Source organism: Lithobates pipiens, unplaced genomic scaffold (assembly GCF_037356315.1).
Source record: "Lithobates pipiens isolate NorthernLeopardFrog02 unplaced genomic scaffold, aLitPip1_a1.2 Scaffold_30, whole genome shotgun sequence".
In the NCBI taxonomy this organism is placed as follows: Eukaryota; Metazoa; Chordata; class Amphibia; order Anura; family Ranidae; genus Lithobates; species Lithobates pipiens.
In genome coordinates this window covers 110,071,371-110,095,979 of record NW_027507791.1, presented here as the reverse complement: position 1 = coordinate 110,095,979, position 24,609 = coordinate 110,071,371, and the positions used below count along the sequence as shown (strand labels likewise).

Sequence of the window (24,609 nt, the reverse complement as noted above, 5' to 3'; positions counted from 1 at the left end):
GTGTTACTGCAAAGCACATATGTGAAGCTTGTGAGACATGACTGGCCACCACGTGACATAAAGGCTCTTACATTGCTACCATTTAATGTTTTTAAAGCGGGACTCTACTCCAAAAAAAATATATTAAAAGCCAACAGCTACAAATACTGCAGCTGCTGACTTTTAATAAATGGACACTTACCTGTCCAGGGTGCCCACGATGTCGGCACCCGAAACCGAACAATCAATCGTCTCTCGGCTGCACCCGCCGCCATCCTTGGTGAGGGAATCAGGAAGTGAAGGGTTGCAGCCTCACTTCCCGGTTCCCTACCGTGCATGCGAGAGTCTGCGTCCTCACTGGTCCCCGCTGTGTTCTGGGACCTGTGTGATTCTCAGAACTTGGTGGGGGTGATGTGAAGGGGCATGACTCCCGCGGGAGTCTATTCCTGGAAGTGGGTGCAGATACCTGTATTATACAGGTATCTGCACCCCCCTCCCTCCTGAAAGGTGCCAAATGTGAAACCGGAGGGGGGGAGGGTTCTGAAAAATGGAAGTTGACTTTTTGTGTGAACCTCCGCTTTAAGGCAAGCCATAGATTAATCGATTTTATTTCATTCCACAGTCAATGTTGATGGGGGCATGCCACCCGCAGTGCTACTGTATTCTGCCAGCAGAGGGTGCGGGCAACCTTCCTGGTCGGCAGAATACAATGATTACTGCTAGTAGCTATAGTCACTGGCAGTAATCACATACAATCAGCCTGCCCCTGCATGGACTGAGCCACAATTGAGCTCCCAACCACTCCCCCTAAACTGCAAAGGCAGTGGCTGGGGGTGTGCACATGCCGTGACCGCAAGGAAAAAATATTATACCCCTTATCGTGTTCCTCAGATAGTACTGCCTATGGAGCACAACCCTGAATTGAGAATAGCGCTAGTGTAAACAACCCTAATACCCCGTACACACGACCGGACTTTCCAGCAGACTAAGATGGACGGTCTTCCCGACATACTTTCGGTGGAGTTCTGACTGACTTTCTGAACGAATGGACTTGGCCACACACGAACGGAATAAGTCTGTTCGAAAGTCCGTTCATTTTGAACGTGATGACGTAAATGGGACTAAACAAGGAAGTTCAATGGCCAGTAGCTGCCCTTGCGTCGTATTTGGTCCGTTGGACTAGCACACAGACGAGCGGTTTTCCCGATTTTTATTCTGTCGGAATTGAGTCCATTGGATAGATTTGAAACATGTTCTATTTCTAGGTCCGTCCGATTTTATTTATTAATTTTTTTTCCAAAAACGGTCGGACTAGCCCACACACGATCGGATTGTCTGACGGACTGATCCCATTGGACCTAGTCTGTCGGAAAGTCCGGTCGTGTGTACGCGGCATTAAGGCGATCTGCTGACAAGCTGCTAAATACACCATTCATATACTTATATGGGGGCTGTTTTACCTAAATAAATAAAAAATCGTAGCTTGGTTACCAAGCCGCCAGCCTGTGATTGGACAATAGAGAAGCAGAAACAGACTGCCATCTCCTCCTATCAGCATGTTCCCTGTCAGCACAGGGCAACTGGTTCCCAGTGCAGATCCACCTCTTCCAGTGATTAAAATGGCCGACATCAACTCAAATTGAATTACTTAAATCATAAGTATTGAATCCTACATTTAATTATATATTTTTGCATTAATTGTGGTATATTTTGATACCTGCCTGGAGTTCATGGGCAGCCCAAGTGTGGGTATGGAAATAAGGATGTAGACAGGATCCAGTTTTATGCAAATAATATGTAAATACAGCGTAGGCCCAATTATATTCTTTCATTTGGTATTTGTGACAGTCTTTCCTGTTTATATTCTCTCTTCCTTCCTGACATTGTCCTTGTCTCTATTTTTATTTTATATATCTCCTGTCATTGTTTTTCTTTCCCTTCACGTCTTTTAATCATTTCCCCTTATCATCCTTCCTTCTCTTCCTGCCGATTTCATGTAATACATATTATAATTTTCCCCCTGGCGCTTTCCCTTTAATTCCCAGTTAGCGCTGCCCTCCTGGTAATGTCTCTGTATGCCTTTATTGTTATTATCCCGGCCGAGATTAGATTTTAATGGACGGCCTTTAAATCTTGGTGTTATATTCTAATCTCACAATCTCCCACTTCCTGCTGGCCGCCGTCCTAGCAAATTTGGCTTCCTGGCTGCCTGTAGGATGCTCCAGGATGACAGGAGAAAAGTTGTGTGTGTTGTGAGTGGGCGGAGGGGGGGAGGGAAAGTTTTGCTATCCTGGCTGCCATTTCTGCAGCTGGAGACAATTTTATAGCTTTTCCCCAGACTTGCCTGCCCCTGCACAGAATTGTGGCTTCGGAAAGGGGGTTGGGGAGAAATCAAACACATCTCATAGCAACCACAGTACCATAATTGTTCTACCAGCAGCTGGGAGAAAGCAGATTTCCGAAGTGCATTAAAAGCTGGCAGTAGGCAAGGTGCAGCGATGCCAGACTCTCCTCTGCTATTCCAGGCCTTGCTTACAGGTCTTTTAGCTGTGCAGATGAATGTACAAGCTGGCCGAAAGAAACCAGCCTGACCTTCAGACATTTGCGCTTCAGAAACACGTCATTACAGAATTTAATGATAATGCAGCCAGATAATTTTTCAAATAACAGTATTCATTGTCGCACCGCTCCATAAGATGGATGGTTTCAGGGGGTAATATCCATGCAATAGAAACTAGGAAATTAAGCCCTGGTTCACATTGGAGTGATTTGGCATGCAATTTGACATGTCAAATTGCATGCCAAATCGACGGCAATTACCAGCAATGACACCGTCCGTAGTAGTAGTTTATGTACTACTTTTGGCGACTTCGGGGTGCAATTTCCATAGACATCTGTGCAGCAACCCACACAGATGTTGCTAAAATCTATCCCGAAGTTGGTACTGACATGCAGGAATGAAATTCAGCTGAACTCGCTCGATTTCATTCCCGCTGTCAGTGTGAACCTACACTTATGGTGCGTACACACGAGCGGATTTTCTGTCTGAAAAATCTTGGATGTTTTTTCCGATGGAATTCCGCTCAAGCTTGGCTTGCATACACACGGTTACACAAAAGTTCTCTGAACTTTCGACCATCAAGACGTACAACACTATGACGAGCCGAGAAAATTAAGTTCAGTGCTTCCGAGCATGCTTCGAATTGTTTCTGAGCATGCGTAGGAATTCTGCGTGTCGGAATTGATACAGACAATTGAAATTTCCGATCGGAAAATTGAGAACCTGCTCTCAATCTTTTGCTGGCTGGAATTCCGCCAGCAAAAGTCCAATGGAGAATACACAAGATCGCATTTTCCGACCAAAAGCTCTCATCTGACTTTTGCTGGTGGAATTTCCGATCGTGTGTACCTGCCTAAAGCTGGGTTCACACTTTTGTGAATTTGGGTTTCACCACATCCAATTCACATGACAAGAGTTTGACCTGCTCTCAATGGTGCGGCTCACACATCTCCAGGGCGGCTGCGGAGTGCACTGCAGAAGGGTCCTGTGCATCTTTGTCTCCGTTTCAGGTCCAAAATCAGGCAACGATTCGGACCTGAGTAGCTCCTGAAACAGTAAATAGGGACACACCGGATCCCATGCTGTGAACCTACTATTGGTGCAGAGAGCTCAGTTTTTCTGCATGTATTCTGCAAGGACACATAAAAAAACAATTGTTCTCTATGTGCCCTGTTCACACCACAACACTGGTACCACATGCAGATTTTTTCTGTGCAGGAATCTGCAATGTGTATGCAGTTTTCCGCACGGCAAAAAATTGACATGACATTAACATTGGTGTAAATAGGGCACATAACTGATGGGCATGAAAACTGATGTCATCATGCATAACAACTCACTGAAACGCGCATGAAAATTGATGTCTCTCCAAGTGAAATCTGCGGTTTTCCCATCAGTTTTCATGCACGTATGGTGTGAATGAGCGCTTAGGGCCGGTTCACACTTCTGCGATGCCAGACATCGCATGTAATTCGCAGCACACTGCTGTTCACATTACATGTGATGTCTGTGCGGTGCGATATCAGCCATACAGATACTATGGCTGATATCGCACCGCATTTAGTCCAAACACGCACAGGACCCTTTTTCCTGTTCGGACCAGAATCGGATCGCATGTGTGTTCACACATATGCGATCCGATTCATGTCCGAACTGTCAGTTCACAATGCGATACGCGAGCTGAAATGGGGGTGTCGTTAACATATAAGGACACTCCCCAGCAGTTCGCATATGGCAGTGTGAACTACCATGCGTTTCGGGTGCGATGCAGGTACCCGCAGTGGATTCGCAGGGTTCTCACATCGCACAAGTGTGAGCCGGCCCTAACACTGCATTGGGATGATTTGATAAAGCCTTTCTGAACACAACCCCACATCTAAATTTAGTGATCATAAAGGATAAAGTTATCCCTTGTTATAATGATATAGGCCCTGCCAGACAGCATTGGGACCCAAGGTGGAGAAGACAGACTTCTACTACATAACCTACCTAAGCTAGGTTGGTGCACCCTTTTCTTTTTATTGCTAATACATAACCTTCCTGCTCTCTAAAGCCTCCTACACACGATTGGATTTTCAGACAGGAAATGTGTGACAGGCTGTTGGCGGAAAATTCAACCATTTGTACGCTCCATCGGACACTTGTTGTGGGATTTTCCGCGGACAAATGTTGGCTAGCAGGTTTTAAAATCTTCTGCAGACAAATGTCTGTTGTCGGAATTTCCGATCGTGTATACACAAGTCAAAAGTCCAAAGTACAAACACGCATGCTCAGAAGCAAGGACGAGACAGAAGTGGTCGGTCTTGTAAACTAGCATTCGTAATGGAGAATTAACATTCGTGACACGGCAAATTATGAAATCTCGAAATGCGGCGCACAATTCTCTTCTTCTTTAATGGGATAATAATGAAGCTGCTTTGCTGGTGATACTGATGGAGTTATTGCAAACTAATTTTTAAAGGCTTTTCTTTCTTGTGATATCAAGAATAATATTATTATGTTTTTTTTTTTTTATTGGGGCAAGTTACCACAACACCATTATCCCGTAGTTTTTAAGATACAACTATATTGGTGTTTCTTTTACATTGTATTTTTTTTAATGTAACTGCCTACTCCCAAACTGTCAATTGAAGTTAAACACACAGCCAAGTATTATTATACTGTGCATTGAAAAAAGAAAACAAATACAATTAGACATGCTATCTGCCAATAGAACTTAACCAAAAAGTGCATTCTATGCATCCAAATATATAGAAAATATAACAATCATTATTATTCAACAAAAAAATAAAATAAAAGTCTCATGCATGTGTCCTGCTTCTTAATATAGGGGGTCAACAATGCCAAGAGATGGTGAAAGCAGGAGTCCGTTATCCGGAGATAATTCCGAAAATCATCTAGAGTATTCTCCTGGAGCTCCTGCAACAAAGGCATATGACATAATTGGTCACGATCAATAAAGCAACCAATTTACATGTGTATACACAATCGGATTTTCCACAGACAAAACCTCAAATTTTTGTCCGAAGGCATAGGCCTGGAATTTGACTTGCATACAAATGGCAAGGAATTGTCAGCCAACAAACACAAACTTAGTGAAGTAATACGTAGTTTTTAAGCTCTTTAGCGTCACCCTTTGGGCTCCTTCTGTTAATTTCATGTTAATAGAAGTTTGCTGAGTGATTTGCGCTTTTCATTTCATGCTTTTAAGTTAATTTCTGAATGGCTTTCGTCAACCAGACATGTTGCAGAATCAGATGAGATAACGTGTTGTTTATTATTGACCTTGGAGTTATTGCTTTGACCCAAGTCCAGTCCAGGAACAGGAAGAGGAAAAGTTCTTGGACCAAAAATTGGTTGCTTTATTAATCATGACCAATTATGTCATATGCCTTTGCTGCAGGAGCTCCAGGAGAATAATCCAGATGATTTTCGGAATCTCCTGATGACAGACCCCTGCTTTCACCAACTTTTGGCATTGTTGACCCCCTATATTAAGAAGCAGGATACATGCATGAGGCTTTTATTTTATTTTTTGGTTGAATAATGATTTGATTTGTTATATTTTCTATATTTTTGGATGCATAGAATGCACTTTTTGGTTAAGTTCTATTGGCAGATAGCATGTCTAATTTTATGTGTTTTTTTTTTTCAATGCACAGTAAAAAGAGAATAATACTTGGCTATGTGTTATACTTCAAATGACAGTTTGGGAGTAGGCAGTTACATTTAAAAAAATTCAATGTAAAATTGACAAGGGACACCAACATAGTTGTATCTTTGATCTTAAAAACTATGGGATAATGGTGTTGCGGTAACTTGCCCCCCAAAAAAGAACAAAAAAACATAATAATATTATTTTTGATATCACTAGAAAAAAAAAAAGCCTTTGAAAATTTGTTAGCAATAACTCCTTCAATATCACCATCAAAGCAGCTTCATTATTATCCCATTAAAGAAGAGAATGTGCACTGCATTTCAAGATTTCATAATTCAATTCATAAGAACGCTCGTTTACAAGACCTACCACTTCTGGCTCATCCTTGCTTCCGAGCATGCCTGTTGGTACTTTTGACTTTTGTCTGATGGACTTGTGTACACACGATCAGAAAATCTGACAACAGACATTTGTCCGCAGAAAATTTTAAAGCCTGCCATTCAACATTTGTCCATGGAAAATCCGCCAACAATTCTCCGGAGCCTACAAACGGTTGGATTTTCCACCAACAGCTTGTTATCACACAATTCCCGTCAGAAAATTTGATCGCGTGTACGCGGCTTAACAATAAATAGTTTATACCTTTTGGACAGCTCTCCTTTTTTTTTAGGAGTTTTCTGAAAAGTTGTCCCCTTTACAGAGGTGTGCAGTGATTGGTGGCCTTCTCTACAGTAAATTTAGACCTACAACATGAAGCTTGGGTGCACTCCTGGCATTTGCCTGTTGATGTCTTGTGTACACAATGTATCATCTCAAATACACTGCACTAAACATGGACTACGGCATATTTGCTTTCTTACATTCTCTATATGGGCAAACATTTTGTAGACCCCTAACCATCACACCAATCTAAATGACCAGACGTGAACACCCCATTAAAACATTGAGTTCAATTATTTTGCAGTAAATGGCACCAATAATGCTACAGCATAAATACACTTAAAGCAAACCTTCAGTCACGTTTTTATCTTTCCATCTATTAAATCTTTTGCCCTTGTTTTTTTAACTTTGGATAGAATTTATTTTTTTCTGCCAGTAAATAGAGTTTGCCAGGAAGGGAGGGGGAATGAGTCATAAGAGGGCCAATGAGTGCTTCAGAGCTGCAGAGCTGGAGGTGTGCCTCTGTGTGTCTGTGTAAATCCAGGAAGTGAACAGTCAGCAACTTCAGCTGCCCACAGTTAAAATGGATGCAGCAAAACTCAGTGGAGGGAGATTTCTGCAGCATATTTACGTACAGAATTACAGTATTTATAAAATAATATGCAAAGTTTTTGGAGGGAAGCTTCAGAATGGCAAAGATGTTTTTATTACAAATTATGTGAGCAGACTGCAGTTCCACTTTAAAGTTGTTGTAAACCTCTGAAATTAAAAATGAACAAAGGATATTCTTCTATAATGTGTAATAATTCAAAGCACCTAGTGTCATTTCTGCATGTTTCTCTATGTGACGGTGTAGAGGGGTGTGTCCATTCCCTCTACTCGGGTCTCAGAATACACTCACTTCCTTGCTCTATCCTGAGTGGTGTCAGATCCCCTGCCCCTGCCTGCTAGAGCTCAGAAACAGCCTTTGGTCTATGTGTGCCTTTGGTCTATGTGTTTTAGAAGGATTCAGAGAAGAGAATGCTGCAGATAAACAGGTACAGCTTATGTAGGAGAATGTCTTTAATCTCGGAGTATCACCTGAGGCTAGTCCCTGCATTGGGTAGATGTAGAAGTTTAAAACTACTTTAGGACACTAATGTGTTTCCAGCCTTGCCGCAACAGTTTGGAGAAGACCCTTTTCTATTTTGGCATCCCTGCACCCCTGTGCAGCCCCATTAGTTAAATGGGGGGGGGGGGGGGGGTGTAGTTGAGTGGCCTGCGGCCTTGACCTCAACCCTGTTGAACACCTTTGGGATGAACTGAAACACTGATTGTGAGCCAGGTATTTTCATGCAACATCAGTACCAGACCTCATCCATGCTCTTTCGGCAGAGATACACACTGAAATCTTATGAAAATCCTTCCCAGAGGAGTGAAGACAAGGAGGGGAGGAACAAATGAATGTCCATGGTTTTTTAATTAGATATCCAAAAAACTCATATAGGTGTGATTAGAGAAGTGTCACAACATCTTGGCTATACAGTGTTGGTGCTGGATGCACATCTCCATCAAGCGCCTTTGTGTACGTCGTCTTTCTATGATGTGCAATAAATGTTTTATTGCAGTTAAAGCAATGTGTGAAATGTGATAATTGGATACGGGACAGACCCTCTATGGTACTGGTCAAAGGCAGAATTATATTTTTTCGGTCATGGGAGAACTATATAATGTGCCATTTCAGACCTCTCCTGTAAATGCTAGTTGCTTAACTATCATGCTGTTAGTTTGGCTTGATTTATTTGAGTTTCTATTTCAGAATACGTATAGAGATGAGAAATCCCAGAAGGTGGTGACGTACAACAATTACGACGGGACTAGAAAAAGGAAGTTCAATACTTAGTAGCCAATAGCTTCCATCTCGTAGTTGAATCTGAGCATGCATGAGTTTTTTGCGCGTCGGAATTGCATACACACGATTGGATTTTTTGAAAGTTTTTCCATCTGGAAAATTGAGGACATGCTATCAAATTTTTGCTGGCTGGAATTTGGCCAGCTAAATTCCGATGGAGCATACACATGGTTGCATTTTCTGATGAAAAGCTCTCATTGTTCTGTTGCTGGCATCAGGCTCGGTTCTTTAAGCTGTCAGTGGGTCTCCCCATTGTTAAAGAATTTAGGCAATTGGAGCTGTAAAAAGCAGCCAGCAATCTTTATTACCAACATCGCTCAGCCCTGAAACAGTGAATTAAAAAGAAACATTGTTTCTTTTTGTATCTTTCTGTTTCTTCATCTGCAGATCAAAGGGATGAACAAATGTCCCCCTGTTTAACCCCTTAATAACCCCTTAATCTACTCTAATCAGCCTTAAAGCGAGGTTCCACCCTAAAGTGGAACTTACGCTGATCGGAACCCTCCCCCCCTCCGGTGTCACAATTGGCACCTTTCAGGGGGGAGGGGGGTGCAGATACCTGTCAAAGACAGGTATTTACACCCACTTCCGGGCATAGACTCCCGTGGGAGTCTATGCCTCTTCCTGTCCCCGCGCGCTGTCTGCTGGGACACACACGGGTCCCAGAGACAGCACGGACAATTCCTATTGCGCTGCGCGACTCGCGCATGCGCAGTAGGGAACCGGGAAGTGAAGCCGATTCGCTTCACTTCCTGATTCCCTCACCTAGAATGGTGGCGGCAGCAGCCGAGAGCCGAGCGATTGATCGGCCTCGGCTGCCGGCATCGCTGGACCCCGGGACAGGTGAGTGTCCATTTATTAAAAGTCAGCGGCTGCAGTATTTGTAGATGCTGGCTTTTAATATTTTTTTCCGCAGTGCAGTCCCGCTTTAATTAACTTCCTTTTTTCCTCCATTTAATTATTATTTACCTGCTTTTTTTCTTTTGTTCACGGCATTTTATAAACGATAAACAATTAAAACTTTTTTTTTTTTGCTTTGTTAGTGAATATTTTTACACATATATATTACACATTTCACATTGAAAAAGCGCTAAATTAGAAAAAAAAATCTATTTATTTCATTTGTAAATAACTTTTTAATGCTTTGTACCATTGCTGACAGCTGAAGTTAAAACAAAACAGTTGTGGTAGGTATCGGTAATTGGTATTGGCGAGTACTAAAAAAAAAAAGTATCGGTACTTGTACTCAATGTAAAAAAATAGTATCGTTGCATCCCTACTTTAGTAGACCAATGCTGAAATGGCAACTACAGAATCACACTACTCAATTGGGGTTATTTAGTAAGAGACAGGTAGGTTATCTAAAAATAAATAAAGCCTTTAACCTTACTGTTTGATTGTCGAACCTATTAAAATGATACGGTTTGTGAAATACTACCTGGTGATTTCCCAAAAAAGATTGTCATCTCCCCACACAGAAGCTGAAAGGTACTAACTTCAGAGCATAAAACATAAAGCGGAACTTTATCCATAACGACTTGAAAAAAATCATGTTCTTTAGCAAGGAACATACGTTCCACATTAATAATTATAATATCAAAATGAATGTGTGCTGTAAATTGCCTCCAGCATTGCTCCTGTTTCTTCTTGCTGAAGGCCGCCATTTTGCTGAAGCCCAGAGGACCTCTGAACAATGAAGCACAATTCTCTACCTAGGATTGATGGCTCCTCGTTGGGGAGTCAATGGTTTTGGTTTCCTTTTCTTATTATGTGTCTTTTGTGCCAAACACTCAAACAGCGGATACAAAGCAAAAATAGTCTTAAAAAAAAGCTTGGGGTAAAATGTTATGGCAGACTGCTCTCCACGGAAATTATACCATTCTAACACCACTTCTCAGTTCTGGAAGCCATCAAACCCATCTCAGGTTGCTCAGCAGTACACCATAGAAAGGAGTGGTTGAGATAACTGTTGTAGGTTGTGGCCCTGCATTTCTGTACTTTTTTCCTCTTTCATACTTTCTCCTGTGTTTTTCTCTTCTTTTTTTTTTCTTGTCTTTTGCTCTATCGCCGTGGAGTGTTTCCATGGTAACTTTGCCTTGTTTATAAAATGGGTCTTCATTGGCATGCTTCTGCCCACTCACTTGCAGCTCCATACACTGCCTGCAACTGCACACAACTGTGACTTGCTCCCATTTCCAGCAAATGTCAGCGCTGTGGGGAGAAAATGAATGTATTCATTTTCAGGATTGGTCCTTAGCGGTTAAATTATTTGAAAGATGACCCATTTTGTATGAATGTGGAAAACCCTACAGGGGAAGGAGTGTCCGCACATGGAACAATGAACTAAAAAGATTTGTGTGAATTTACTTAAACCAGCCTCTGGCTATTAACAGCTTGTTGTTCTGTATGTTTCTGCATTGAAAAATGTGCATGTTCCATGAACGTCCCTGTTGTCATAGCATATGAATGACAGTAATTCTGGTAAAAATGCTTCCCAGCCATTGGTCTCTGACTATGATGATGGCCTGAAATCCCCTGATTATGACTGAGCATAACCAGCAGAAAGCAAAGTGTGTTTCATTACGAAGGTCCAATTTTAATGATTTCAATTATATTTTTCTTTATATCCGTTTCCATAAATCTCCCTGGGTCCTTTTATGTTTTTTATATCTGGGCAGGCCAATATAGTATGTGATTGATGAAGTTTAAAGGAGAAAGTATTAAGATTTAAAAAAACAATTGGGTTGGAGGGACAGATCGAAATTGTTCACCTGCAGTTGAAATGATCCAGCCATTAAAAATAAAATAACAGACCTTAAAGGCTAAGTTCACCTATCTGAACATGTTATAGGTTACACCCGTATTTAGGGTGTAACCTGTAACATGTTCAGCATGCACACCTTCCCCCCCACCCATCATGTGAAAGCGGGTGGAAGATCTTCTTCTCACACCCACTGTCGCAATTTGAAAACAGCTCTCATACATTCACAGTTTCTTCTGAATGAATAGACTACAAGTACCATTAACCATTGCTGCTGACGGCTTGTAGTTCTCAGTGAACTACGAGGGTGCTGGTGAGTGCTAAGTAGTCTGTCCTGGCTAAGGGTGTAGGCCATTTGCTGTATGTGCCTCTTGAAGCCTGACCCGTTTGCTTTTATCTACATACGCCCCTAGGACTAAATTCAAGACTGGCATACACAAAAAGGCGACTCATGGCCATGTACTGCATTACTCTTTTTTTTTTTTTTTTTTTTTTTATACACCAGTTTTTAAAATGAAGCCATGGAACATACTGCAAACCCCATACACGCTATTAGATTTTAGGCAGATTTTTGTCTTCAGATTTACCAAAAACATATAATATAAGGTCAAACCTTAAGAGTTTAAATTTGTATGCAATCAGGCAGGCCCTTGCACTACTTGGTTTTGGTAAATCTGAAGACAAAAATCTGCAGAAAATCTAATCGTGTGTATGGGGCCTTACATGTTCTTTGTTAAAGGTGAACTCTGCCTTTCATATGCATTGCTTATTTTGTATAGAAAGCATGAATTAGCACCTAACATCAGGCTACTAAGCATACAATGAGAAAATTTGTGGTCTCTCTTGAAGTAGGGGGCTACCCTTAAACATTGACTTGAGTCTTCATTCCCCATTTACCTGATACCTAGGCACCATTGAAAACTTGCTACTCACTCTGCTTTTTATATGTATGCATATGTACCTAACAGGCATTACTGCATATATATGTATGCATATGTACCTAATAGACATTAATGCATATATCTTTTGTACCATCTTACTCCTTGCATTTTATGCTTAGTAGCCCAATGTTGGGTGCTAATGTATGCTTTCTATGTTAAATAAACATTACATCTTAAAGTGGGACCTAAAACCATTTATTTGTTTCCAAAAACAAAAAGTGGTTGTAAACCTCAGACATGGAATATGAACAAAGCACATCCCTCTATAGCAGGGATTCTCAAACTACGGCCCTCCAGCTGTTGTGAAACTACACATCCCATGAGGCATTGTAAAACTCTGACATTCACAGACATGACTAGGCATGATGGGAATTGTAGTTCCTGAACAACTGGAGGGCCGTAGTTTGAGGACCCCTGCTCTATAGTGTGTGCTTGTCTCAGTTAGGAGCACTAAGTGTAATTTCTGTCTGCTGCGTTGTTCTTCTGCTATCAGCATATATCACTTCAGGCAAGTTTTCCTGACACCAAGAGAGAAATGGTGATAGGGAGGGATCTCCAGCTGATTGACAGGCTCAGCTCTGCTTCTGTGTGCTGTGTGGAGAGGGGTGTATCCCTTCCCTCTAATTAGCTTTCAGAGCTCTCCTCACTGAGCTCTGCAGAGTGTAATTTCAGCTGTTCGCCCCCCTTTTTTTTTTTTTTACTCTCAGATGAGCTTTAAAAATTCTGGACTTTGAAGAGATGTAAAGAGAAGACTTCAGATAAACAGGTATCACTTATGAAGGATTTGTTTCATCTCTGTGTATCACCTGAGGCCAGTCACTTCACTAGTTTTATGTAAGGGTTTACAACCAGTTTAAGGCATGCCAGGAAAGATAACTGTCTTATGTTCTCAACCGAACTGTCAGGCCATCAAGTGGCTGGTGTCAAAACTGACCACATGTGCATCACCATGGCAACTGCCGATCAAACAGAGGCCAAGATGGCAGCTTCCTTGGCTGTAAAAGTCAGGAGAGTTGAGTCCTGCTAAAAGATGTGCTAGTCCTGTGATATTGTGGCTTTATATTGGCCAGTAGAATAAAGGGGGGGGGGGGGGATTTAATTGATACCTATTAAATCAAGGAGGGTGTAAACAAGTCCATTTTACATCTACTTGTTCATAGGGCTACATTGACCTGATCAGGTCCGCCTGAAAAATTGACAGGCAGATTACATTGGAATGGCTGTGTGAAAAGGGCCACTGTGATATAAGCAAGGAGCTTGCGGAATCTCCTAGCCATATCCTTATAATTGTACCCAGCTGGGACTACCCTAACATACCATCAGAAGGTTATGGAGGGAGGGAGGAGGCTGTACTTTAACTATACTTAACTATACCCTGTCCAAGATTAGGAAGCCCCAGGCAGCCCCAATAAAAAAAACCTTGTAACAATAAATACTTTTGATAGGTTCTAACTCTTCTGAGTTCCAGTAAGATTTATTTTTTGCCATCTGCATCACTGTTGGCATCCATTCACTTCCTGTCCCAAAAGGCGCTTTGGGGGAAATCACATACACAGCAATATAAATCTAAGGTTCAAACCTTTTCCTGTGCTAATGAAAAATGGAAAAATAGCTTTGGCTGGAGTTAGTCTTTAACACCCAGATTAAATTTTTACACCTAGTAAACAAGCTTTGTAGAAAACGCAGCAGGGAAAGGGTGAGGCATATTGCAGTATGTTTTACGTAAGGAACATCACAAGTGGAAAATATTCACAAGGACCATATGCCCAGATGTTCTGAGGCAACATCAAGTCCAGGGGCCCTGGCCAGGGGCATGTGCACAAGCAAGATGCGACACTGGGGAAGCCGGCCTTCATGTGGGAAACAGTAACCGAGAAGGAGCAGCCAACCGCCCAATGGTACATAGGTACATAAGTAGTCTGGCTGAAAAAAGATATATGTTCATCAAGGGGGGGGGGGGGGGAATATATATATATATATATATATATATATACACCCACAGTTGATCTAGAGAAAGGCAAAAAATACTCCAAAAAAGCATGATCCAATTTGCTCCAGCAGGAGAAAAAAATCCTTTCTGATTTCCCAAGAGGCAATCAGATATTCCCTGGATCAACTTTACATATAAATATTAGTATTTAGTTATATTATCTGTATCTAGGAAAGAATTCAGATCTTTCTTAAAACAATCTACTGAGCTGGCCAGAACCAGCTCTTGAGGGAGTCTATTTCACATTTTCATAGCTCTTACTGTGAAGAAGCCTTTTTGTATTTGGAGATTAAATCGTTTTTCCTCTAGACGTAAAGAGTGCCCCCTTGTCCTCTGTGTATTTATACGTGTTTATGATATCCCCCCCATATCTCCTCTTCTCAAGAGAGAATAAATGCAGTTCAGCTAATCGTTCCTCATAGCTGAGTTCCTCCATGCCTATTAGCAATTTGGTTGCCCTTTTCTTCACTTTCTCCAGTTCCCCGATATCCTTTTTGTTTACTGGTGCCCAAAACTGAACTGCATATTCCAGATGAGGTCCTACTAATGATTTGTAGAGGGGCAAAATTATATATCTCGCTCTCTCTGGAGTCCATACCTCTCAATATAAGAAAGGACTTTTCACGCTTTGGAAACTGCAGCTTGGCATTGCATGCTATTATTAAGCTTATGATCTACCAGAACACCCAGATCTTTCTCCACCATTGACTCCCCCAACTGTATGATACATGCATGTTTCTAGCCCCCAAATGCATAACTTTACATGTATCAACATTAAACCTCATTTGCCACACAGTTGCCCTATAACAGTGCAATGTCATCTCTCAGAGCATGCGCACAGGATGTGTTTTGGGGAAGCCACCTTTTTGCCAGCGTGCTTACAGGGCTGCCCACATGCTGTTAAATATTTTTACATTAGCTCCGATTTTAAAGGGGCCATGTGTCAATAATGCACTGTTGTAAAAAAAAAATCAAAATATATTAGAAAGCACACTCAGTAGTCTAATGGCTTACAAAGTAAAAAAGCTGTATCCAAAGGACTAATATATGCGATTATAATATACAGTTATACCTCAAGGAAATCTATCCAAAAGTGATAAAATCATCAATAGGCATTTTTTTCTTATTGGTTTTCCTTTTTTGCCTCTTGGTGAATTAATCACTTTTGGACAGATTTTCTTGTGGTATAACAGTATACTATAATATACAGTGCCTTGAAAAAGTATTCATACCCGTTGAAATATTCCACATTTTCTCATGTTACAACCAAAAACATAAATGTAATTTTGGGGATTTTATGTGATAGACCAACGCAAAGTGGCACATAATTGTGAAGTGGAAGGAAAACGATAAATGGTTTTCAAATGGTTTGTTCACTAAGGTTCTCTAACAAACCTCCTGGGGGCTTCACAGAACAGCTGTATTTATAATGAGAGTAAATTACACACAGGTGGACAATTTACTAATTAGGTGACTTCTGAAGGCAATCGGTTCGACTAGATTTTAGTTAGGAGTATCAGAGTAAAGGGGGCTGAATACAACTGTTCACCACACTTTTCACATATTTATTTGTGAAAAAATGTAAAAACCTTTCATCATTTTCCTTCCTCTTCACAATTATGTGCAACTCTGTGTTGGTCTATTATTTAAAATCCAAATAAAATACATTTAAGTTTTTGGTTGTAACATGACCAAATGTGTAAAATTTCAAGGGGTGTGAATACTTTTTCAAGGCACTGTATATTAGTCCTGTGGATAGAGCTTTTTTCTTTGTAAGTCATCAGAGTGTGCTTTCTAAAAAATCTTTTTAACATCTTTTTAATGCCCTTGGACAGACTTTGATGCCTCACACCATGTGGGCATATGGTCCCTCGTGAATATTTTCCACCCGTAATTTACTTTATTTGTGAGTACAAAGTCTTTACATACATTCTAAACAAAGGGCTGGTTTATTGTGATTTAGACTTTTTCAGACTTTAGGGGGTCGGACTGTGGCCTTTGGAAGTAGAAAAGGGTCTGGCGTCAGTGAGAGTGAACAATGCCATCTTTGGTATTAGTGGAAGGACTAGTGCGACATCATTGGTGCCAGTGAGAGGAATAATGTCCCAGTGTTGGTGGTGTGGGAAGAATAGTGTCCCATCGTTGGTGTTATGGGGGGGATTAATGTCCCAATGTTAGTGTCAGTGGGAGAAATAGCATCCCATTGATGGTGTCAGTGAAAGAAATGTGTTTCACCTTTGGTATAGGTGGAAGGAATAGTGCCCCATTGTTGGTGTCAGTGAAAAGAATAGTGTCCTGTGATAGACTCACCCGGGACAGGGGCTTTTGGAGGGGACTGAATGCTAGCCTCATGGTTACTGACTATGGGCCCTGGCATTTGAGGGCCAGCTTGGGACACAGTGGACAGATGTACACGAAAAGAAAGATGGAATGAGATCTGGAAAGCCCGGGTCTCCTGTTGTCTACTAGGCTGTGGAGGGGGTAGATCACTGTTTGTATTGCTAATGGTGCTAATTAACTCACCTATTGTCTGTCTGCTAGCAAACCACTGAGGGATGTGTTTATACTTGTATTCGTGTATTGTACCTTGTGAGCTTGAAGCCGGCAAATCTTACCTGGATTGAAACCTCTGAGTCATCTAGGTGGCTAATTAATGTAATGTTTATAGTATATGTCAGTTGTTGTAATTATATTCCTGTGTACAGGTTGTATTGTTAGGGTAATATTAATAGGAGCTGGGGTGTCCTCCTTTGGTGTATATATTCTGCGTAAGTTTGTTCAATAAAAAGGTATTCCAGCTTTGCAGCCAAATGAATCCTGCCTAGTTCTTGGTTGCAATATGCAGTTATAATATCTGATATCAATGTGCAGACTGGAGGAAGAGGTATACGGACGGAAGCACTCAAGTGTGGGACGTTCCGTCACATGCCCCATTGTTGGTGTGGGTGGAAGGAATAGTGCCCCATTGTTGGCTCAGTTTGAGACCACTGACATACACCATAGTGCACTGTCTCTTTCCCTTTCCCTACTTTCTTTTCTACACCTTTGACTCTCTCCCCTCCTTTACATGCAGCTGTTTTTTAGTGTCAGTGTGTGATGTCTAGATTAAGGGCTATCCACTTTTATAGCTTGTCAGCGTATTTTATTAATGTGGTATTGTGTGTGCTTAGAGGTCATCCACATAGTTTTGTTTTTCTTCTGTGGCCACTCATTACAACATATAGCTTTAATCCATAGGATTTTCCTTTTTTTATTTTTGGTGTTCCCAACTGCAGGTGTGGATTGGAGGATTAGTTGGGATAGTGTTTTTTGAGCGCTGTGGTACCCAGGCATCTCTTGATGCAAAGGGAATGCATTTAGTTTAAACAAGCTTAATGAATTGGACATTAAAGAGAAAATTTTAATGCTATAAGACTTTTTTCCCACTTTGATGATCAAGTGATTTGGTACACAATAGTGTCACTTGATATGCCACTTTTAGCATGCATTATCACGTATCACAGCTTGATGATTCAGTCTCATAGTGTTTAATCTGATGGTGGTTTCAAACATAATTTCATTGCTGTTACCCAACATGAACATGGAAGAGTAGATTAGCCATATTACGGATCTGTTCTCAGTGTTGTAGAGACCAGTGGGAATTCAGTTGTAATGACTGTAGACCTGAATGTGCACCCACTGTTTTCACACAGATGAGGATTCAGTTTTTGGCAGGAAGACTTTATTAGCAAAGTTACCAGTACATTCATAGTGGAAATATTTTTTTTTTAAAAAGTCCTTAGACTCATGGTTAGTGACTCCTGGTGTGGGAAGTGACAATGGAAGGGATTTACTAAAACTGGAGCATTCAGAATCTGGGGCAACTGTTCATGGTAGCCAATCAGCTTCTAACTTCAGCGTGTTCAATTAAAGTGGTTGTAAAACTTTACATATGCCTAGTGAAGTGACTGGCCTCATATGATACACAGAGATGAAACAAATCCTCCTACATAAGTTATACATGTTTATTTGCAGCCTTCTATTCTCTGCAGCCGTGCAAAGTCCAGATTTTATAAAGCTTGTCTGAGCTTACAGAAAATGGGTGGAGAGAAGAAATCACACACTGCAGAGCTTAGTGAAGAGAGCTCTGAGAGCTGATTGAAGGGAAAGGACACAGCCCCTTTCATACAGCACACAGGAACAAGGCTGAAGTTGTCAATCAGAGACTGTGTGCTGACAGTCCCTCCTCTGTCACCTTTTTTCTCTTGGTGTCAGGAACACTTGTCAGAAGTGGTTCATGTTGATAGCAGAGGAACAAAGCAGCAGACAGAAATGATGAGTAGTGCTTTTGAGACAAGTACACACTATAGAAGCATATGCTTTGTTCATATTTCCTGCGCGAGGTTTACAACCACTTTAGGCTTTAACAACAAAACCTGGAAGCGTATTGGTTTCTTTGCAGAGCTGCACCAGATTTTGCACGTTTCGGCTTGAGTAAATCTCCCCCCAGTGGGTAGACACACCAAGGGGCACTGAAATTGACACAGCAAAGGAAGGAGATTTTTTGATCCACTTTTTTCCTATATCTCCATTTTTCTTTTGTGTGTAGAGATAACTGATCAGATAGCCGAATATACATTACTGTGCAAAAGTTTTAGGCAGATGTGAAAAATGCTGTAAATTAAGAATGCTTTCAGAAATAGAAGTGTTAATAGTTTACTTTTATCAATTAATAAAATAGAAAGTAAATGAACAGAAGAGCAAATCAATATTTGATGTGACCACCTTTTGCCTTCAAAACAACATCAATTCTAGGTAGACTTGGACACAGTTTTTGAAGGAACTTGGCAGGTAGGTTGTTCCAAACGTCTTGAGGAACTAACCAAAGATCTCCTGTGGATGTAGGCTGCCTCAAATCCTTCTGTCTCTTCGTGTAACCCCAGACAGACGCAATGATTTTGAGATCAGAGCACTGTGATGGCCAAACCATCACTTCCAGGACTCATAAGATAGTTCTTAATGACATTTGCTGAATGTTTGAGATCGTTGTCCTGCTGAAGAACAAATGTGGGGCCAGTCATGCCTCCCTGATGGTATGGTATGAAGAATAAGTATCTGCCTGTATTTCTCAGTATTGAGGACACCATTGATCCTGACCAAATCTCCAACTCCATTTGCAGAATTGCAGCCCCAAACTTGCAAGGAACCTCCATCATGCTTCACTGTTGCCTGCAGACCCTCATTATTGTCCCGCTCTATAGCCCTTTGACAGACAAACTGCCTCCTGCTACAGCCAAATATTTTTAATTTTGACTCATCAGTTCAGAACACCTGTTGACTATTTCCTGCATTTCATGCATAGTTAAGTCCCTTAGCCTTGTTTTCCTGTCGAAGATATGGCTTCCACGAAGACTACTTCTGGCTAGACTTCTCCAGACAGTAAATAGGAATACCTGGGTCCCACTGGTTACTGCCACTTCCATAATGATGGCACTGCTGGACAACTTCTGATGTCGAAGGGAAGTATGCATGATGTGTCTTTCATCTGCTGCATTGAGTTTCCCTGGCCGACCGATATGTCTGCAGATCTCAGCATTGCCTGTTTTTGTGATTCTTCAAAAGAGCTTGAACAGCACATCTTGAAACCCCAGTTTGCTTTTAAATCTTTGCCTGGGAAAGACTTTGCTGATGGAGTATAACTACCTTGTGTCTTGTTGTTGTGCTCAGTCCTGCAATGGTGTATGACCTGTGACATGAAACTGTCTTCCACAACCTTACCTTAGTAGCAGTTTGGCTGTTCCTCATCCATTTTTAAGCCTTCTACACAGCTTTTTCTGCTTCAGTTAATGACTGTGTTTCAACCTACATGTAAAATTGATGATCATTAGCACCTGCTTGGTATAATTGGGTAATCATATGACTCAAATCCTACAAAATCCCTGACTTTGTACAAGTGTACAAAATGTGCAAGTGTAATAATTGATGCTGGTTTGAAGCCAAAGGGTAATCACTAAATATTGATTTGATTTTGATTTTTCTTCTGTTTGCTCATTTTGCATTTTGTGAATTAATAAAAAGAAACAATTAAAATATATATATTTTAAAGCATTCTTACTTTACAGCATTTCTTCACACCTGCCTAAAACTTTTGCACAGTATTGTATAGCAGCAGCAATTGTTTTTGAGTACAGTTGGTGCACTTACCCCCTTATTCAATAACAGAGCACAGTCTGAACAAACTACTGATACCTAAGTAGAAATTGTCAGCATTCCTGACACAGGAGTCTTGCTCATATGCAGTTCTTTGCAGACTATGTTATACAGCAGTAGGACCAGTATTTAGGAACATGTCACACAAGTGATTTTGTAGCAGCTATGAATTGCTCACAGTTGTTAGTGGGAGGAATAGTGCCTCATATCATTGGGAGCAATATTCCCCCAAGGGCCAGATAAAGGCTAGCAAATGGGCCACATCTGTCCTTCAGGCCACAGTTTTCAGACCCCCAATTTAGAGCTACAGAATCTCCAGATCCAGATTCCGTAGTTACTCATGTTACCCAGTTCAGCTGATGATGACAATGGCACACCAGTAATTGATTGCTGCCCTGACAAGCATTGTAGTCAGATACAGCAAGAACTCTGTCTACAGCTGCACATTACCAGGGAAAATAAGCTGAATGGTGTGTAGCTGCTACAAAGTTGCTTATGCAACATTGACTCGGGATGCCAATCAAACTTGCAAACCCACATCAAAGTCCAAGCCAATCTGCAAGCATCAGAAGTATACTTCACAATGGGTGTGTGGAATCACCAAATCAGATATTGTTTGTGTCCATGCATGGCAAACTAAGAGTGCATGATCTGTTATTAGTTATATAGCGTTCCAATGATCACAGTGATTATCATACAACCCTCTACTATTTCATGTTACTTGTGTATTTCTGTGGCTCTTAGCCTGCATGTTCATACACTATACATATAAAGATAATGGATCTATGTCTGTCTCCTCTTTAGATGAACAAAGAAGATCATTGCAGCATACAGAACAATGACTCTTTTTTCCGTCGTGAATCCATCCCAACTGATGAGCTATACCGCAGTTCTGCCATCAGGCCCTCTCCATTCGAAAACCTCAATACCAGGAGAGCCTATATGCCCAGCCAGGTGAGATTAAATGTGAAAACTGCTAAAATAACACAATGTGAAAACTGAGCATAAAGCGTAAAACCATCAATCAATTTTTTAAAGGCTAAGTTCATCTTTGATACAAAAAAAAAAAAAAATTGTAATAATAAATGCGCATCTTTTTTTCAGATAACGTACATTTATTATTTTTTTACTCTGCATCCATTAAGGCATTGCACTCGTGATCAGCAGATTGCAGGTGCAATGCCTGGGTCCTCAGACCCTCAGTACACTGTCTGCCCATACCTCTGATATGGGCAGACTATTACTGAATGGAAGGAAGAATAAGTGGACTATGAGATGGCTCACCAGCTTGAGAACTACAAGCTGCCAGCCGCGGAGCCCCACATGGCCATGCTGTTTTTAAATTTTCCCCGGCTGTTGTCACAGGGAGATGGGGACCCGAAAGAGAGCAGGCAGGAGCTGGAACATGTTACATGTTCCCCCCTAAGTATGGGTGGAAATTGTAGCATGTTTCAAAAGTGAACTTATCCTTTAAGTATGTTTGGCATACTGTTTTAGTGTAAAAAAATGTTCGTATACAAATATTTTTTTATAAATCTGTTGCAGCATTTCTTACTTGGAGATACTCTTGGACTTCCTTTTGTAGGCTAACGACCTCTGATAATGACCACTGCCTCAAAATTAGCAGCATCCTTTTCAGCCTTTCATGAATGTTACTTCCGTCGGCTATTGGGTTGCTTTTTCATGATATTAACCATTTAAATGTATTTTACATTTTTGATTTTATTTTTATTTTTGAAGCCATGAAAAAAATTACTTTCTAATGGCAAGTTTGCCAAACCTAGGCTTACATTATCAGTAAAGTATGTAAAAAACGCACCCTTCTCAAGTCCTATGCTTACCTCTCTCTCTACCACTTCTCCAAGATCTGTGCTGTGTGGCCTGTTGGGAGTCATATAACCATCACTTCAAAAGTCTCCCTGTTTTTTTTCTAACATCAGTGTGTACTATGAATTCCTATGAAAAAGCCATCTACTATTGAGATGAAAGTTTGATGACACTTTCATAGGAATGAATGAAGATTGCTACGCATATGTGCAGAAGAACAAGAGCCTGGTTGGAAGACTATTGAGGCAGCAGGCTGAGAACATTCTATTAATGTCATCACAGAGCTTTGTCTAGAACAAGTGCTAATTTATCTGTTGTTTAAAAAAATATTGGTCAGTTGTTTCTTGTTTTGCTTGGCCCGGTGAAATCACCAGTGAAAACATATTTATACATGCCTAGTCTAAGTTATATTTTCATTCTAGTGGGCCATAGGCTGCCCTATACAAGGTAGTAATGTTGCCACTTTGTTGCATCACTTGTGATTTTGGGCCATTTTTGCTCTGCAAGAGGGTAATAATGAGCAGCTCAGATAAACTGAGGCTCTTGTTGTCACAGTTTATCTGAGCTGCTCATTATCACCCTCTTGCGGACCAGAAATGGCCCAAAAACTTAGAAAACCATATGGAGATTTTCTAAGTTTTTTGGAAAATCTTTCTTTGTGGGGTCCTGATCCTTCACCCTTCTGTGTAACACAGTGAAAGTATATCTAAAGCCAAAACTTGTTTTTCTTTTTGGATAGAGTGGGGAATGTTAAAATAAATTTGGTTCAAGAAAAATTTCCCTCACTTACAGTATTGCCTTGTTGACAATGGTCACCAGGGCAGAGAGTGGAAATTGTATTGTAGGGTGTATGCCAGCTTTTGGGAAGATACCTGTCTATCTGTGGCCAGATTTAGCCTCTCTTCAGGTCTGAAGGTAACTGATGTTATTTTATCCCCTGCAGGTCCCTCTAAAGCCACTCCGACATGTCAGCTTCCAGGACGAAGAGGAAATTGTCCGTATAAACCCACGTGACATTATCATACGTCGCTATGCAGACTATCGTCATCCTGACATTTGGAGGAACGATGCTGAGCGGGATGAGCATGAGATAAGTGCTCCCTTCAACAAGGCAGACAATAAAAAAAGCAACTATCTTTATTCCCCAGCTAATGGTAGAGACTCTCTCAAAGAGCAAAAATCATCCGGTGTGTTTAAGACTCAACCTATGTCCTCTCTTAAAAAGCGGAGGAAAGAGGACGGGGAGCGTTCAAGGTGCATATACTGTCAGGAGCGCTTCAACCATGAGGAGAATGGACGAGGGAAGTGCCAGGACGCTCCGGATCCTATCAGGCGATGCATCTACCAGGTTAGCTGTATGCTCTGCGCGGAGAGCATGCTCTACCATTGCATGTCTGATTCAGAAGGAGACTTCTCTGACCCTTGCTCCTGTGACACTTCTGATGAAAACTTATGCCTGCGCTGGCTGGCTTTAGTCACATTATCGTTTATTGCCCCCTGTATGTGCTGCTACCTCCCTCTAAGAGCCTGTCACCACTGTGGAGAGGTGTGCGGCTGCTGCGGTGGTAAGCATAAAGCAGCGGGATGACCCAGTGACTCATTCAACCCAGGAAGAATCCTTTGAATTGCCAGGAGGCTGCTGGACCCAACGCAGGCAGTTTTAGGTGATGCTGTAAGTGGGTTACCCAAGGAGGACTGTAGCGGAGCTATCTGTGTTCAGATAGGACCAGCGCGAACATGTAACAGTGCCAGTCTTGCATTAGATATATAAATATATATATATAAATATATATATATATATATATATATATATATATATATATATATATATATATATATATAATTATTTTATTTTTTTCCTTTTTGTAATTAATATTTTATTTTTTATTTGCCATTCCTGTTTGAATGCAGATGTTATTCACCCAATCCAATCTGAATGTTTTATGAAAATTAGACCATTTGAAAATGATAGATCAAAAAATATATATATAATATATATATATATATATATATATATTTGTTCTAACATTTATATATATATATATATATATATATATATATATATATATATATATATATATATACATTTATATGTATGTGTGTGTGTGTGTGTGTGTGTGTATATATATGTATATGTATATATATATATATAT

General features: G+C 40.8%; 1 protein-coding gene across 1 annotated transcript in view; it reads left to right on the top strand.

The window, feature by feature from the left end:
- Window positions 1-24,407, top strand: part of SPRED1 (sprouty related EVH1 domain containing 1) — a 121,747-nt gene extending 97,340 nt beyond the window's left edge. The window contains exons 5-6 of the mRNA XM_077464757.1: window positions 21,434-21,583; window positions 23,400-24,407. Coding sequence (XP_077320883.1) covers window positions 21,434-21,583; window positions 23,400-24,044 — 795 coding nt within the window. The 3' untranslated portion in view covers window positions 24,045-24,407. The remainder of the gene's footprint in view (window positions 1-21,433; window positions 21,584-23,399) is intronic.
- Window positions 24,408-24,609: the final 202 nt, after the last annotated feature.